Source organism: Triticum aestivum, chromosome 3B (genome assembly GCF_018294505.1).
Source record: "Triticum aestivum cultivar Chinese Spring chromosome 3B, IWGSC CS RefSeq v2.1, whole genome shotgun sequence".
NCBI lineage: Eukaryota > Viridiplantae > Streptophyta > Magnoliopsida > Poales > Poaceae > Triticum > Triticum aestivum.
The window spans coordinates 704804040-704816302 of NC_057801.1; the positions used below are offsets into that span (position 1 = coordinate 704804040).

The 12263-nt window shown below is 41.5% G+C and overlaps 1 protein-coding gene across 2 annotated transcripts; it reads right to left on the reverse strand.

The window, feature by feature from the left end:
- Positions 1 to 1954: 1954 nt before the first annotated feature.
- On the reverse strand, positions 1955 to 9147 carry LOC123066140 (uncharacterized). 2 transcript variants are annotated; one of them, XM_044489285.1, is made up of 2 exons: positions 8574 to 9147; positions 1955 to 2146 (listed from the first exon to the last, which is right to left on the reverse strand). In XM_044489285.1, the coding sequence occupies exons 1-2, from the start codon at positions 9121 to 9123 to the stop codon at positions 1983 to 1985; spliced, it is 714 nt and encodes a 237-aa protein (XP_044345220.1). In that variant the 5' UTR covers positions 9124 to 9147; the 3' UTR covers positions 1955 to 1982. The 2 variants fall into 2 exon arrangements, 1 of the variants encoding a protein (XP_044345220.1); XR_006431231.1 differs by lacking the exon at positions 8574 to 9147 and adding an exon at positions 3357 to 4361 and having other exon boundaries at positions 1991 to 2146.
- Between the last annotated feature and the right edge of the window lie 3116 nt (positions 9148 to 12263).

A 12263-nucleotide genomic window follows, 5' to 3' on the forward strand; every position in this document is an offset into this window, starting at 1 on the left:
CCAAACAAAGATTAGCGTCCGCAAGAGTGTGAACTTCGGGATACATCATCGTCTCCGCGTGCCTCGGTTATATTATCTCTTACCCGAGCCCTATACTTTTGCACTTTACTTTGTGATAGCCATAGTGTTTCATGTTATATATCTTTTACACAGTTGTTTATCTTTCTTAACATAAGTTGTTGACGCACATAGGCGAGCCTAGTTGTTTTTAGGTTTTGTGCTTGACAAATTAAACACTAGTTTTATTCCGCATTTGTTCAAGCCTAAACCATAATTATTTTAAAGCGCATATTCACCCCCCTCTAGGTGACATCCACGATCTTTCAGGAATGAAGTGTTGGATAAACATATGTGTGGCAAGAGGACTTTGGAGAATAGACTCATGGATGTCCTTCCGCCTTGTTGTCCATATAGCCCAGAGAGTCATCGTGAGGGTGCCAAGCTTGTCATGTAATAAAGTATTCATCATCCCAAATAGCCACTGTTTTGCGCTTGGGTCTGTCGTAGAAATTAAGTGCTCATCTAGGCCGCCATCAACCAAAGCACAAACAGACCTCGACATCGTGCACTCGAGTAGGGAATGACACCATGAGTCCGTCGCTCCACAAAACTGACAACTACCAGATGGTGACATATGTTGCGTAGCTTTCCCGGGATGTCCACCTGCCATAGCTGCTTCCATCCACTCTCCCTGGCTCCAGAAATGAAGGAGCTCACACTCCCATCGAGCCAAGCCTCCCATCGATGTTGTGTGTGGGTGAGCATTCGATACGCCGACCTCATTGTGAAAAACCGTCTTCTCAAAATTCCATGCCCAGAAATCCTCATTATTTCTAGTACAAAGCGGTATGCTCAAGATTACATCCACATCAGCGGGGATAAATGTTTGTTGTAATACCGCCCTATTCCACGAGGCCTCGACATGATTTATGAGCTCACTAACCAGGCTGGGGCGGACCGCTGCAAGGCACAAAATCGGTCTCATGTTTTCCTCTCTAGGGATCCAGTTGTCCAACCAAATATCGATGAAAGAACCGTCCCGAACTCTTCGGATCAAGCCTTGGTGTAGCACATCTATTCCTTCAATTATTTCACGCCATATCTGTGAAGGATGGTTCCCAAGTCTGGCTGACAAAATATTACGAGCGGGGAAATCAATAGTTTTTAACATCATGGAACAAAGAGTGTGAGGACATTGTAGAATGTGCCAGGCCTGCTTAGCAAGCAATGATAGGTTGAAGATCTCGAATTCTCTAAATCCCAATCCACCCAGAAACTTGGGCTAGGTCATGTCCTTCCAAGAAACCCATGATGTCTTATTTTGGCCTTCCTTGCTTCCCCACCAGAATTGTCGTATGAGTTTATTCAGGTGCTTGCATAAGGCTCTCGGTTATTTGAAACACGACATAGAGTAAACTAGAACTGCCTGAGCCACTGACTTGATCAAAACCTCTTTGCCAGCTGAAGAGAAAAGTTTTGCCATCCATCCTTTAACCTTGTTCCATACATTGTCCTTTAAATATTTGAAAGCCCCCTCTTTAGAAGAGCCTACATCAGAGGGCATTCCCAAGTACCTATCATTCAAGGTTTCATTGGGCACTTGAAGAATATTATTGATCTCATCTTTGACATTTGCTGGGCATTTTTTGCAGAAGAAAAGGTGGGCCGCAAGTGGAAGGAGGGAGGGCACAAGTAGACCATCAGGATGGCTAATTGGCCATTTACGAGTATTCACACCGAGCCACCCAAGCAACATGCCTCGATCTAGAGCCCAACTTAGCAAAAGTTGAATCCTAGAGTTCGTCGTTCTTCCCAATTCCCATTTTTCTTACCTTCAAGATCTTTTAAGAAATAGGAATGTGTTCTCCATAATGCGTATGCTCAACCTTCCGTTATTACATAGTTCCAGCCTCCAGCTGATTTAAAGGAACCATTAAATGGCCCAAATAGAACACACATTGTTCATGAGCATGGAATAAAAACTAGGCACAAATTCTTCTATTAGACATCCACCCAAGGTTTGCTAAGATCTCCATGATTGTTGTCTCCAAGGTACGGCATGCCCATTTCAGTCTCGTGATGTTCTCCTCATTTTCCGCAACAACACCCACGACAACCTGGTCCGATGTGTTCCACCGAGGATCACCTACATATATGAATTTGTCAGCTTAAAAACAATACCATTTCAAGTTAGCCAAATAGTCCAATATAAGGCAGGTGCCCCAACCAGAACTTGGGTTCTCATTCATGGGTTAATATTAGCCAGTCGACCTTTACATATACTAGTAGAACGCCCGTGCGTTGCTACGGGCTATAATGCATATATATATATATATATATATATATATATATATATATATATATATATATATATATATATATATATATATATATATATATATATTTGAGTAACTCAACAACAATGTCATGTAAACCTCCCCTCTCTCCGCTCTTCCTCTCTCTATATATCTCCATCTCTCCCTTCCTCCGCTCACCCTTCATCTCACTCTCTCTTACTCCTTGTAGCCGCCAGAGGGGATAGACATGGATGTCCAGCGTGTTGCATGGGTAGAGTTGGGGGATACAAGAAGAATAGAGGACTCCATAAAGATTTCCCGCTAAATTTTTTGTACTCAGCATCATCCTATTTTTTATTTTAACTGATATATCCAAATTTTCTATATTTTATAAAATGACATTAACAACGCTTCTTCATCTCAAAATGGACAGCAACTGCATCAGCATTATCAGCCATCACATCCAATCCCATCTCTGCCTCTCTCTGCCATGCGCCTGCGACTGCGCCCACCACCTCACCCCGCTACTCAATGCTATTATGTGTTCACAGTATGGTCAGACATAAACTAAACATCGTGACTTGTAAAATACTCGCCCATTAAGAAATGAAATATGCCTACTAAATAGTTTTTCTTTAGTTTACATTAGTGAGGCCTCACATGAATATTGCTTTGTATCAACAAAAACTCCATCATACAATAATTAAGGGAGGTAGGCTACATGCTTGTATTTCACCTCAGAAAGGATTAAAGAATCGTCTTCAACATAAATGCTACCTGCCAAATAAAAGACATGATACCCGCAAAATAAAAGACATGCTGAAGAGGAAGGTTGTAGTTACATATGATGCCATCTAATACTTGTATATGACCATGATGTAGTAAACGCTCTACAATGTTGAGCTCATTTTTGACGTTGAACTTGTTGATATCATCCCGCAGATGTTACACCATTCACAAATGCAAGAAAAGCTTAAGGCACTGAAATCAGCTGAGGTGATATAGAACCCATGAGTACAAATTAAATGACATAGATGTCGTATGAATCGGGTTTCTCACCTTGAGGCAATGGTTGAGCATAGAGGTGAGCTTGTTGATGACCTTCCTACAGATCTTGAGGGCAGAGCCACCGACAGCATCCTCTAACGACATCTATGCTCATCGAAGTCGGTAGCGTTCTTCGTGCGCTGCTCAAGGCGAGCGGCGGACTTGATAAGAACTTTCTTGTCCACAGGCTTCAATGTGGCTCGTGTTGCTACAAGAGGAGCAGGGGCAACAGATATATAAATATACATTACTCAAATAATTTACACTCCAATATAATAGAGCCATCGCCCTTACCTTAAATATTTGCCTGCATGAAACATATAATACTACAGAAATTAGGCAAGTCAACACCAAATCCACAACATGGCGACATTATTCAACACTCACAAATGTACATATACATAACTAAGTTCACCAAGGATGTATATACCATAGTTTGTTTATCCAACAAATCGACATTTTAAACAACCTTTGTAGCATATAACCTTTCTCTTTCTCAAGATATTGTCAGTTCAATTGAGGCTTAGTGCTTTATTGAAAGCTGTCACGTAGACCATCACTTTAACAAGGTCATACTAAATATGTTGCTATTAATGACTTTTCACATGTTGTATGATCCCTGGTATCTTCTATATTTAAATAGCTACCCCCTCTAACTATTTCTCTCAACATGCAAGCATGCCGCATCATCACATAACATGCATGCGAAAAGGCCCACCCCCACTACTTAATTTCCAAAGTTACATACAATCATCAACGTGCGGGGTGTCACCTAGTATATTAAACATCAGAATGCTACCAACATACTTAATTTCCGAAGTTACATACAATTGATTTCTCAAATTTTCTCAGGGTACAATTCTTCTAAAGATCACAGAAAAATACACAAGCATTAAAAACCATAATACATGACTTCTATTAGTTTTTGTGCCAGAATTAGAAACAAATCACTTCCATTCTTGTGTATCATGGCAAATTGGCAATGGCTCACCTCAGCTCGATGTCGTCCTCCGTCTTTGTGATGTCACTCCTTTTGGGTGTTGCTTCTACAATCATCAACGTGGTAAGCAGCGCTGCTGACCACAGTCCTCACAAAAAAGAGCAGCGCCTGGCATTCATGAACCTAATAACGAATCAAATCTGACATTTGTCAATTTTATCAAAATGTGGAGCATGAAACTACAGGATAAAATTATAAAATTCTTTCCATGAACCAAAAAAATATGGGCCTGTAGCTGGAGATGAATATATTCCAATTATCATAGCTGTGACTGAGAATCTGAGATAGATGACGTACTGACGTATGTGCCGGCCGACCGGCACCTCCGTGGAGAGTGGCAGCACCAACATGAATGATATTAACGGAGATTGGTTGGTCGCAACCTGGATGGGTTGAACACTCTCCCTCCCTCCTCCGCCTTGTCATCCTTGCTACTCGCGTTTGCCGTGACAATCGCACGCCTCTGGATCTTGGAGCTGCGTACATGCATGGAACTGAAAGGCAGGAGGAAGGCAGCAAGACAATCACGTTAAAGGGAAAACATCCCTTGTTGAAGTCTTTGATGTAATTCAGGTCCGACAACAATAATGCAAACCTTCACATCAAAGTTAAGGTATTAACAATTATTATGTAGAAACGTGTTTACAACAAAGTACTTCAATAGTGGAGCAAGCTGAGCAAAGTATCCCACTTATGCGGGATATGGATCGTTTTGCAAGGACACACATACAAAATATGTGCAGAGAGGGCGATTGGGCTAAGAGAAAGGCAATGGCGGCTTACTGTGGGCTCGCATTTGCACGCGCGTTGCTCCTGCTGCATGGAGATGAACGACTCCTGCTTGGCTTGGCTGAGACATGAAATCCTTTTCCTCTCTCCCCCTCTGCATCTGCAATTGTGCAATCTGTTTTCACCGAGAAAAATGCGCCAGGATCTGAACCTTGATCTAAATCCAAGGTGAATAGAATGTGACGAGATGGGTGGAGAGTAATTAGCACTAAATTATAGGGTAACCAACCAACTAATTTGTTTCTACTACAAGAAGATCAAGGGAGATGCATGTATCAATAACATGCATAAAAGTATTTCTTAAAACTAATCATGCATAAAAAATCAGCTTTCAGTATTACATACTTCCACCTCCTTCATATGCTCTACAACTTTGCTTTTACTGCTAGATCAAAGTCTCAATTGTTTAAACCCAGTTTTGATTTTAAACATTTATATTCAGATTCTAGTTAGTAGTTCCATTAGCCAGAAACTAATTCTTCAATCCACACATCATTCACTGATCTCAGGAGTAGGTAGAAGTTTACCTCAAAGTGAAGACAAAAGATTCACATGACCTCATTAAATTCTTGGTCCAATATTCATCCTCCACTTCTTTTCTGTTTCTTCTCCATTTGTTATCGGCTAAGATGACGCAGTAACATATCGCGAGAATCTGCTCCTATGCTTCCCGATCCTCAATTCTTCTTTCCTTAGACCTTGCCTGATTTTTCATCTAACTGAGACGATCAAATAGCATCAGCTTTGCACAACTTGCAAATAAGATATGAACTACAGTACACCCATTTAATGAATGTGTTGATACAATAAACATGAGAACATACATGGAGGAGCTCAGAACAGATCCCTGTGCTCGTTGAGCTCCTAGCTCTGGGAGTCGTCCAATGCAAATCAAGTGAAATTAGGAAGCAATGTTACTCGGATGTAAAAGAACAGTAGTAAAAAGTTCAGACGCCTTAGGTTGAAAAATAGAGATACTTCTAATCATAATTTAGCATGCAACCTAGAGTAGCCCATATGTTGAATATAAGTGCTTGCATTACCTCATAGCATTCTTTTTGATACTCATTCAGAAAGTTGGAGGCTATAACTGTCCAAAAAGATCCACTTCTCCTGAAATATTATACAAACATCACGCTGCTGGCACCCTGATTTTTACTGAAAAATTTCTAAAACATCATTTTAAACGGGCCATCTCCAACATTTCCGCACAAATATATGGGCTATCATGCTGTAGGTCAGTGATTCGAGTTACCGAAAGAAAATACATCATGGTTTACAATTAAGAAAAATGTACCTGTAGCCATCCAAAAAATGTTAGCTATACATCTGTGCCATGTTAATTCTAAATCGATAGAACCCAATAGCAATTACCTTGAGTCTGTTTGGAAACGACAGCAGCTACCTTCACCAGCAGATAAAGAAAATACTTCTGTACTAACTGGAGGGCCAACTTCATGTACTATACTAAATGGTTTATAACTAAAACTAAAATGGAACTAATCTACTGGGGCAAATCACAGTACTTTGCTGTATGCATATTAGTATAGTATGTATATCCCAGTGCTGCTGCTACCTTGCAAGCAGAGGCTTGCTTGTCCCGGTTTCAGTACGCCTGCATGCACTGATCGATCAGGTCTAGAGTTCAGTACATCTGCATGCCCTGAGTGGCTGCGTCTCTCGTACGTCTGCATGCATTGATTCGGGTGCTGCAAGATGGGGCGGGGCGGGGTGGAGGTGTCCTGTTGGCGGCAGCCACTTCAGTATGGTGGAAGACGGCAACAGCGTGAGACGCGATCCGGGTGACGGCTGCGGCGGATGCACAAGCACGACAACGGAGAAGGAGATGGGCTCCGATGGCGGACGACCGGTGAGGCGAGGTCCTCCCGTTCAATGTGTGATTGATGCACGATTGATACGTGATTGATGCCATTGATTGGCGAGGGTGTGGGCCGCTCTGCGGGGCGTCACTGGAAATCCGCGACGGCGGCGGCGGCGGCTCGTCTCTGATCTCAACGGTGGCGAAGAGGGCCGCGAAGGCGGCTGGGGCGTCCTTGTCGATCAACGTAGGAAACAGATCGAGGGGAATGTGTTGTACATGGAAAGGTTGAATTCTGATTTGTGATTTTTGACTCTGTTGGGAATGTGTTGGCCAAGGTAATGAAGCGAAGCGAAACCAAACAACAACTCCTTCATTAGGAGTAGAGATATACCCGTGGCTAATTCTCCTTATGCAAACAACCACTTAGAAAAGGCAAAGGTCGATGCATTAGGAAAATTAAGATTTGGAATTGTTGTCATAAAACTAAATTTTATTGATTGGTAACGTGCTATCAATTCCTTCCCGTTTATAACGTGTCTAGTTAGGAAACTTTGGAAAGGTTAGGAAAGTTTTTATTGTGAAGGTAAAAAAACAACTTGATGAGATATGGTGGTGGGATGTGAGACGAAAATAAACCGGACAAAAATAAACCAGACGAAAATAAACCAGACGAAATTAACCGTGGACGCAATCCTACCAACTCAGACATTAGGAGTAGAGATATGTGAGGCACATTAAGGTGATGGCAAGACCAAAGCTATAGTTACGGTTGTCCAAATTGGCAATCTACAAATAAATGTTGGATAGTTCATTATTGTCATAAATACAACAAAGAGTGCTCCCTTACCAATTAGTACGCTTTACTAGATTATATTTTTTCAGAATAACCACCGTACCTAATGAAAGATCTAATCCTCGAAGGTATTTTAAAGGAGCAATTTTAGCACGTTCCCTCTTACCTTCTCTTTTTAAATTTTAACATGGTCCATGTTACATCCTCTTTTCACACGGGGTAAAAAAGTAAGAGTTACTCGAACCCACCACTTCATGAAATCAACGGCACAGATCTATTATATACTTTTACCTTTCATGTGAAAAGAAGAAGTAAGAGTGACCATGTTAAAACTGCTCTCTAATTTTATCACAATCCTCTGGATCTGCAACGTCCAAAAGAATAGTGACATATATTTTTCAAGATTAAGCAATACTTAGTAATACTCCACACACTAATGAGGGCACACGTCAACCGAAAAAGTCTACGGAGTTTCATTTCGGGATATGCTTCGTTCTCTATTTGTCTTCAACTCTTCATATAGAACCAGCTAACAAATTCCTTTTTGTGTAGATTTAACTTGCCAATTTTATGCATGAGACATATGTACTTCTTAGCGTAGAAAATGTTAAGATCCCTTACAATAGTGAGCTACTAGAAAATAATTTTTGCATCACATGTCCATGCTTTCTACTCTCTATTACTGTATATACATAGTATAGCTTCCTAATCAATGTTCTTTTGCCAACTGGCTCTCAGAGTGATGTACGAATATTCTATAGTTTTGTTTTCGATCTAGTGTGTGCGTGAGAGAGCGAGCGAGAGAGAGGGAGAAAAGGAATTTACTACTGCGGTCGCCGTGTTGGAACTGCTCCATGATGTCGTAGTCGTGGAAGTGTGCGCTGCAGTTGCACGCGCCGCCGCCAACCGCGGCCTCAGCCATCCTCTGGAACGGGCACAGCCTCTGCGCCTCCTGGAAGGCCAGCGCGATGCAAGCGCCGCAGTCCGGCGACCTGGCGTCCGGGTGCCCTGAGCAGTCGGCGGAGGCCACAATCCGGTTGGGGCTATCGCCGGCGATGTTGCCGTAATAGCAATTGCGGGATTCCCCGGAATAAGAATCGCTGCAGGATTCGCTGTAATAAGAGTAGCCGCTGGATTCCGCATTCGCCTTGGTGGGAATGGTGGCGACGAGATGGTGCAGGTTGGCCTCGTACGCGCTGCCCGGAGCGTACGTGCCCATGTCGTACGTGCCCACGGCTACGGGCAGGACGATGCCGCACTTGCCACTGGGCGTGAGGGCCAAGCCGTAGTCAGCGGCGGGCGAGCGGCTATCTGTTCCGGCGGCTAGCGCCGGGAGGAGCGATGCGAGCAGGATGATGACCGCGGCGGTGGTCATGGCCGGAGGAAGACAAGTACTGTATTTGGGTTCGATTAACGGGAGGATGGTGCTCTGATCTGGCGAGATTAGACAGTGTATATATTGTGGATTAGCTGAGCTCTTAATTAAGAGTTGTTGTCGACCGTTGACTACGAGCTACCGTCTATCGAGGAGTCAACATCTGCCAGCTGAAAATTATTGGTAGATTGGCTCTCAAGTACATGTTCTCAGGTGCCCAGTATTCAGTGCGTACTTTAGTACTCCCTTTCTTCCAAAATAAATGTCTGTATCTGAATATACATTTGCACAAATGACCTGACACTAATCTTTGACTTTTCAACGGTTACACTGACATCAATGATTCGCACTACTTTCGCTGCCAATAATAATATATTTTACCAGAGTTAAATACATCATCAGTGCCTAAACTTGTCCGTTGCAGTCAGTTTAGTGCTTAAACTTGTAAAATACATAAAAATGGTGCTACAACTTGTCGCACGGTGCATATACGGTGCCTCCGTCTGTATGCCACCGTATTTGCTCTCCGTATGGCGTGACAGCTGGCGGCTGGCCCACAAATCAGTGGGTGAGTGTTGCTTGCGCTGGGTGAAATGTGTACAAGTTTTTTTTGCAGAATATCCCGTAAGATTTAATCAAAGTCACAAAAAAGTCATTGATCTGTATGCTAATAACAGGAAAATAATATACTGTGTCATTGAATTGGTTTCGACCCTGGGACCTCCAAGTTAAATAGCACGCACGCTAGACGCCAAGACTCTGCAATTTCCTTTTTTTTAAGTTACTGTTTGTTTTTTACAATATATGTAAAATTTCCAATATACAAATATGCGACTATTGTCTATTAAAATATTTATTCTATTTTTCTAATTTGTAGTTCGAAGAGCTAAACATGAACTGTTTGTAAAGTTTATGTGGATTTAAAAAGTTCAACGTATATTATGAAATATTGCGTAATTTTTTGTATCATCATTCAGGACCACAAGTACGGAGAATTGTTTTGTATCTTCATTGTATTTTTAGAATACATAATTATTAAAAAACAACAAAGTTGTATTTTGAAAATTGTTCAATACGTATTAAAAATGATTGTGTAAAAACAATAAATTATATAAATGGGTTAAAACATGTTAAACGTGTTTGTAGAAATGTAAGAATAATTTTACACAGTAATTATTTTAAAATATATCGAGCATTTTATGAAATAGATGTTGTAATCTTTTTGAATGTGTGACGGGCATTTTTCAAATACATGTTTTCAATTTCTTAATACAAGTGAGAATTTTCCCAAAATATCTTGCTTTTTAGAAAAATGCACTAACACTTTTTTAAGTTGATGGCAAGTAATATGTTGAGCTGTTCTCTTTTTTCAAACGTGAGAATTTCTTAATAATTTTTAAAATTTTCTGCGAGTCAACCTTTTTCTTTTTATTCTCTTTATTATTTCGTCTGATATCCCTAGCAAATAGCAGTGTATCTGGATAGTGCATAGATAACTGCTCTTGGCTTATTGGTTAGCACATGTGCACATTGTGCGTGAGGTAATGAATTCGAATCCTGCCAGTGTGCTATTTTTTTGTTATTATACTCTATTTTATCCCACACGCTGACGTGCAGGGTCTAGATCTAACAGGTGAGATCAATGCAGTTTGGCATATTTAAATAAAATATCAGGAGCTTTTGTGAAAATTACTTAAAGTACAAGGAATTTTCTTTAAAACAACCAGCCCACTCCTCTCACAGGAATTGACATGTGGGTCGACGCCATGTTGGCACACCATGTGGGCTGTGCATATGCCCGGATACGGACGGAGGCACCGTATTTGTACGTTCGAACAAGGTACGACACCAGTTTCATGTATTTTACAAGTTTAGGCACCAAAGTGATCGCATCAGACAAGTTGAGGCACCCGTGGTGTATTTAACTCTTTTTACCACATAAGGCTTATCCTATCAATGGTTGGCTGGGTATATTTGTCTTTTTAATATAGCACAGATGTAGACGCTCATACATACGCACTCACGGACTCACCCGTATATATGCATACACGCACACCCTATTTTTACGAGCACCTTCGAAAGACTGAGCCAGTACATCATCTCGAGATTGATGAAGTCATCGGAGACGTCTTTATAGTCAACGGAAACATCCACTGGGCGAAAGCAATGGTGAAGCCAGCCGAAAGAACATGTGAAGTTACTGTGAAAGCACAAGTACTCCCTGAGTGTTTTTGGTCATTAATGTCAACATATCTCTTGTTCGACTAATACTTTTACCTAGTATGTTTCAGATAAGTTTAACATTGGAATGGCATTGACTAGAGGATGTGGAACCCTTTTAAGATTCTAAGGACAAAAGGATTGACTCAAGCTCAAAGCACAAGACTCTACTTTTTACTTTTAGTGATCCAAGATCACATTGAGTCCATAGAAAAGCTAATACTATTAAAAGGGGGTGAGATGTTGCTTAATGGCTTGTTTGCTCAAAATGCTTAGTAATATGCTCCAAAGCCCTCAACCACTTTCTCACATCCACATATGTCCTAAACCAAAAGTCAAACTTGGCCCTACCAAACCTTTCTATCCGGCGCCACCGAGTTCAGTTGACATAGCCACTGACAGAAACCCTAGTCTTTTCGGTCTCACCGATAGGGATCTCGGTCTCACCGAGATGGGATTGTAATATCTCTGTTTCCTTTTATAACCGTTTCGGTCCAACCGAGATGAACAGATCGGTCACACCGAGATTGCAATGCAAACTCTCTGTTTCCCTTTCGTAACATTTCGGTCTCATCGAGATGAGCGAATCGGTCCAACCGAGTTTGCCTGACCAACTCTCTGGTTAGCTTATTACCAAAATCGGTCTCACCGAGTTTGAATAATCGGTCTCACCAAGATTACGTTATGCCTTAACCCTAATGATATCGGTCCAACCGAGTTGACATGTCGGTCCCACCGAAATGCCTAACGGTCACATTATGAACTAAATCAGTCTGACCGAGTTTAACGATTCGGTCCTACCAAGTTTGGTAAGTTGTGTGTAACAGTTAGATTTCATGTGGAGGCTATATATACCCCTCCACCCACTCTTCATTCATGGAGAAAGCCATCAGAACGTGCCTACACTTCCAGCATACATT

Excerpts from the sequence above, each read along its gene's own strand:
- LOC123066140 (XM_044489285.1), bottom strand. The coding sequence starts at position 9,123 with ATGACCACCGCCGCGGTCATCATCCTGCTCGCATCGCTCCTCCCGGCG. Across the intron at positions 2,147-8,573 it reads CCAACACGGCGACCGCAGTA|GTGATCCTCGGTGGAACACA; the intron begins GTAAATTCCTTT and ends TCATATATGTAG.